Source organism: Dipodomys ordii, unplaced genomic scaffold (assembly GCF_000151885.1).
Source record: "Dipodomys ordii isolate 6190 unplaced genomic scaffold, Dord_2.0 Scaffold19, whole genome shotgun sequence".
NCBI classification, from domain to species: domain Eukaryota; kingdom Metazoa; phylum Chordata; class Mammalia; order Rodentia; family Heteromyidae; genus Dipodomys; species Dipodomys ordii.
The window spans coordinates 4,226,459-4,232,337 of record NW_012267235.1 but is presented as its reverse complement, the minus strand read 5'-3'; the positions used below and the strand labels follow the sequence as shown (position 1 = coordinate 4,232,337).

Sequence of the window (5,879 nt, the reverse complement as noted above, 5' to 3'; positions counted from 1 at the left end):
ACCTCAAACCGAAAATCTGCTTTTAAAGCAGGTGTGGTCAGACCTGCCTATAGTCTCACATATTGGGGAGACAAGAGGTAGGAGGACTGCTAAAGCCCAGGAAGTCTAAGCAAAGTATGGGCAACATAGTGAAACAAATGTCTCAACAAATGAAAACAAAAATCTACATTGGAAAGAGATTAAAGAAAAGAAACTAAAAGGAGAGAAAAAAATAAGTTTTTTTTATATACTCTAAAAACATTTTACTATTTTACAAGTGATTAAGATCCTGCCAGGCGCTGGTGGTTCACGCCTGTAATCCTAACTACTCAGGAGGCTGAGATCTGAAAATCATGGTTCAAAGCCAGCCAGGGCAAAAAAGTCCATGAAACTCTGATCTCCAATAAACCACTAGAAAACCAGAAGTGGTGCTGTGGCTCAAGTAGTAGAGCTCTGGCCTTGAGCTGAAGAGTGCAGGGACAACACCCAAGCCCAGAGTTCAAGCCCCATAACCAACAAAACAAACAAACAAACAAACAACAACAACAAAAAACCAAGTGATTAAGTTCTTGATTTTAAAGCAATCCAAATTAGGCCAGTATATCAGCTGACTTTTACTCAAAGAAAAAGATCTTGACACTGTAACAAAGATTTAAAAATGAATATAGAATAAGGAATATAGGTAGCTCACTAGTAAAAGCACATGCACGCGCACACACACACACACACACAAACACACACACAGGTATTTATGTTTTACAGGTATTAGCTTAAAATATCTGTGTGAGAAAACATCAAACAGTACTCAAATTACCACTCAAGGACATTGTTCTAGAAGAACAGAAGGTATAATACCTTTAATAAGGCATACACAAAGAAGATTTTTTTTTTTTGCTACATCGCCAGCCCCATTTTAATTTTCACTCTAGAAGGTAAAATGATACTATTTTAAATGCAAATGAAACAAGTACTTTAATACCTTCTGGTATCTAACTAAAGAGAACACACTGAATTTGTTCTACTCACCATTCCTCCCCAAAGTGCACACTGATGGCAGATACACTTCTTACAAGTCCAGCAAAATACACTAAGTTTTTCATGGTGATTTTCACATCTATACATCATGAAGAGAAAATACAGATATAAACAGAAGTAAATTCATAAGTAAACTCACTTAAATTCATAAGCTAGGGCAAACAAGCCACTGAATTTTAAATGACTATGTCTCAGGGAACACACTATAAAGCATATCCCATGGCTTCTATGAATTAAGCTAGAGAATTATACAGGGACAATATTTTTGATGTACTATTTTATGTAATCAAAGTTTTATAGGCATGTTGAACTGAAGGTTTGCTTTAAATAAAATAGTACTTTCTACAGCACTATAGATGAAAAATCTTATCCCATTATTACATTCTGGGGTAATAGTAATCAGACTGATGTGTCAGAAAATACATCATCATGAGTTCATTTCCAAACACATTTCTTTCTTTTAAAAAAAACACATTTCTTACAAAAAATAATCAACCCATATGAACTGTACAATGTACTGTTATACCAAATCCCTATGGGAAATAAACCCTGAATTTTTAAAAAACTTTTGTCAGTTATTGGGCTTGAACTCTGGCCCTGGGTGCTGTCCCTGAGCTCCTTCAGTTCAAGGCAAGTGCTCTACCACTTGAGGAACAGCACCTCTTCTGGTTTTCTGATGGTTAATTGGAGATACGAGTCTCACAGATATTCCACTCAGCCTGGCTTTCAACTGGCAATCTTCAGATCTCAGCCTCCTGAGAAGCTAGGATTACAGGCCTGAGCCACTAGCAGCTGGCATAAACACTGAATTTTAAGTTTTCTCTAAAATCGGATAGCCACAGACAAAACAATCAAGTTTACCTCTTTTATTTTTTTTTTTTGGGGGGGGGTCCGATCGTGGGGCCTGGCACTGTCCCTCAGCTCTTCAGCTCAAGGCTAGCACTCTACAACTTGGGCCACAGTGCCACTTCCGGCTTTTTTCTTTTTGCTTATGTGGTGCTGAGGAATTGAACCCAGGGCCTCATGCATGCAAGGCAAGCGCTCTATCACTGAGCCACCTTCCCAGCCCCTGAAGTTTAACTCTTATGGAGTGAATCATATCCACTATAAAATTAATATGTTAAAGCCTTAACTTACAAATATGACTATATTTGGGGCTGGGAAGGTGGCTTAGTGGTAGAGTGCTTGCCTAACAAATATGACTATATTTGAACAGGGGCCTAACGAGGTAATTGAGTTTAAGTGAGATTATAAAGGAAAAACTGAGGCAAGTGTAGTGGTGTACACCTATAATCACAAACTCAGGAAGATGAGACAGAAGGGTGGTGAATTTGAGGCTAACCTGGGGTACACTGTATGCATTTATGGAAAAATCACAAAGAAATTCCTTTGCACTATTAAAATATGTTATTAAATCATGTAACGTAAGACATTCATTCATTCCTATCCTGAAGAGATCCTGCTCCCATGGCAATCTCAAACATTACGTTAACACTGTATTGTTATTGAATTCCCTTAAATAGGTAAACAGACACAAGATCTTGTCATTGTAACCCATAATTTAGCATTAATACTTTCTTTATGCATGTGCATATACACAGCATGAAATAAGTATTTCATAACAGTATTTCATTAAACATTTAATATTAATCTAATTTAATATCAAATATTTGTTTGTTTATACTGAATATCAATTGTTTGATTTAATTTAAATATTTATATTAAATACATTTATTTTATTAAAACATTTAATAAACATGGCAATAATCAATCATTTTAAATATTAACAGAAGCATCAAATATAAATAACTAAAAGAGATCTACCAACATAGTAAAATTAGGGCTTAGTAGTTCAATGTCCTGTGCACACACACACACATGCCATACACACACACACACACACACACACACACAGAGTGATTTATATTTGTGTGTGTACATGAAACCAAAACAGCAAATGGCACAAACTATTAAATGCTGAATAAAGAATATTGATAACATACTTGTCCTTTTCATTTTCTTCATGTTTGGTGAGGCTGCAGAGTTGTAGAGTATCAAGCTGTTGTGTTACTTCTTCTGCCCAACGACAGTTTACTAGTTCTCGGAGCTGAAGTGGAGCACTGGGGAAAAAATATATACATATTCTCACTCAGAAATTTGAGGGTTTTTTTTTTTTTGGTTGGTCATGGGACTTGAACTCTGGGCTTGGGCGCTGTCCCTCAGCTCTTCAGCTCAAGGCAAGCGCTCTACCGCTTGAGCCACAGCACCACTTCCGGTTTTCTAGTGGTTTATTGGAGATAAGAGTCTCACAAACATTCCTGCCCGGGCTGGCTCTGAACCTCGATCCTCAGATCTCAGCCGCCTGAGTAGCTAGGATTACAGGCATGAGCCACTGGTGCCCGGCTATTTGAGATTTTGTGAAAACACACATTCTTCAATATAAAGCTCACATCATACTCACCTAACAATATTATTTAAATAACAAGAGTTGGGTATCAATGATTCATACCTATAGTCCTAGCTATTCAGGAGGATCTTGGTTTGAAACCAGTCCAGGCAGGAATGTCCATGAGAATCTTATCTCCAATTAACCACCAAAAAGCCAGAAGTGGAGCTGTGGCTCAAGTGGTAGAGCACTAGGTTTGACCAAAAAACTCAGAGACAGGGGCCAAGCCCTGAGTTCAAGCCCCAGAGCCAGCCCTAAAAAATAAAATAACATCAACAAAAGCTAGGCACAGAAGCACATACCAGGAATCCCACTAAAAAGGCTAAGGCAGGAGAATAGCAAACTCAAGGCTAGCTTGAAATGTGTGTGTGTCTGTGTGTCTATCTGTCTGTGTGTCTATCTGTCTGTGTGTCTATCTGTGTATCTATCTATCTATCTATCTATCTATCTATCTATCTATCTATCTATCTCAAGTTTTAGGCTAGCCTGAGTTCTTGCCTCAAAAGAAGAAAATCAGGGCTGGGAATGTGGCTTAGCTGTAGAGTGCTTGCCTAGCATTCATTAAGCTTTGGGTTCGATTCCTCAGTACTACATAGATAGAAAAAGCCAGAAGTGGCACTGTGACTCAAGTGGTAGAGTGCTAGCCTACAGCAAAAAAAGCTCAGGGACAGTACAAAGGCCCTGAGTTAAAGCCCAGGACAGGTTTAAGAAAAGAAGAAAATAAAAAACAATAAAAGTATACTTTACAACATATTTTTACATTTATCCCCCAAAAATCCAACAAAAAATACTAATAATTGAGATTACAGACCAAATTCTCAACTCCTTAGACTAAAATTATAATGTTCAAAAAGCTAGCCATGGGCTGGGAAGGTGTCTCAGTGGTAAAGTGCTTGCCTTGCATGCATGAGGCCCTGGGTTCCATTCCTCAGCACCACATAAGCAGAAAAAGCTGGAAGTTGAGCTATGGCTCAAGTGGTAGACTGCCAGCCTTGAGCTGAAGAGCTGAGGGACAGCGCCCAGGCCCATAGTTCAGGCCCCATGACCAGCAAACAAACAAAAAGGGAAACAAAGGGGAGGCAACAATGCTTGATAAGAAATGCACTCATTACCTTGCCCATGTAATTGTAACCCCTCTGTACGGTATTTTCACAATTTTAAAAAAAAAGCTAGCCACAGGGGAGGAAGTACTGCTCATAATCAAATGCACACCTGGGCCAGGCACTGGTGTCTTACACTACATAGCTACTCAGGAGGCTGAGATTCAAAGATCTCAGTTCCAACCCAGACTGGGCAGGAAAATCAATGAGACTTTCATCTTCAATTAAGCACCAAAATGCCAGAAGTAAGCTGTAGTTCAAGTGGTAGAATGCTAGCCTTAAGCAAAAGTAACTCAAGTTCAGACAGTGCCAAGCCCTGAGTTCAAGCCCCTGGACCAGCACACAAAAAGAATTCAGGTACAGAGCACAAGGCCCGTTTCAAGTCCCAGGCTTAGAGAAAAAAAAAAGAAAGAAAAACACACCTGGACTTAATCCCCAGTACCGCTAGCCACATATGACTATTTTAATTTAAAAAAAAAAACAAAACTTTTTATTTAAAGTTTAAGGTAAGCAGGACAGTACATGCTGATAATCCCAGCACCTAGGAAGCTGTGAGACAGAAGGATTACAAGTTCAAGACCAGACTGGGCTACATAAAAAGATCATATCTCACTTAAGTTAAATAAAATAAAGTTTAATTATAGTCACATTTCAAGTGCTCAATATCACATGTAGTTAGTGGCTACCATCATGGGCTGTGTTGACACAAACTATTCTCTTCATTATAGAAAGTTCTATTTAACTGTCCTGATCTCACAGGTCAATGTGAGTTAAGTAAACAATACATGAAAAAAAGTAGGAAGAAGATAGCACTCTGGCATTAACATGAAACTAAATGTCTTTCAATGTAGGCATAAATAAAGTATAGTTAGACAGAGGATTGTCAATTATTTTTAAAAAGCACTATGTAGGGCTGGGAGAGTGGCTCAGTGGTAGAGTGCTTACCTTGCATGCATGAGGCCCTGGGTTTGATTCCTTAGCACCAAATAAACAGAAAAAGCTAAAATTGGTGCTGATACTCCAGTGGTAGAATGCTAGCCTTGAGCTGAAGAGCTGAGAGACAGCACCCAGGCCCAGAGTTCAAAAGTGAGTAGAATAAATACCATGCCTAACAATTTCTTTTTTTCTTTTTTTGGTCAGTTGTTGGCTTGAACTCTGGGCCTGGGGACTGTCCCTCAGCTCTTCAGCTCAAGCACTCTACCACTTGAGCCACAGTGCCACTTCCGGCTTTTTTTTTTCTGCTTAAGTGGTGCTGAGGAATGGAACCCACGGCCTCATGCATGCAAGGCGGCACTCTACATTGAGCCACCTTCCCAGCC

At 39.0% G+C, this 5,879-nt stretch overlaps 1 protein-coding gene across 1 annotated transcript in view; it reads right to left on the bottom strand.

The window, feature by feature from the left end:
- Nucleotides 1–5,879, bottom strand: part of Trim37 (tripartite motif containing 37) — a 106,716-nt gene that overhangs the window by 89,003 nt on the left and 11,834 nt on the right. Inside the window, exons 4-5 of the mRNA XM_013013091.1 lie at nt 3,018–3,134; nt 1,006–1,093 (exon numbers count right to left, since the gene is read on the bottom strand). Coding sequence (XP_012868545.1) covers nt 1,006–1,093; nt 3,018–3,134 — 205 coding nt within the window. The remainder of the gene's footprint in view (nt 1–1,005; nt 1,094–3,017; nt 3,135–5,879) is intronic.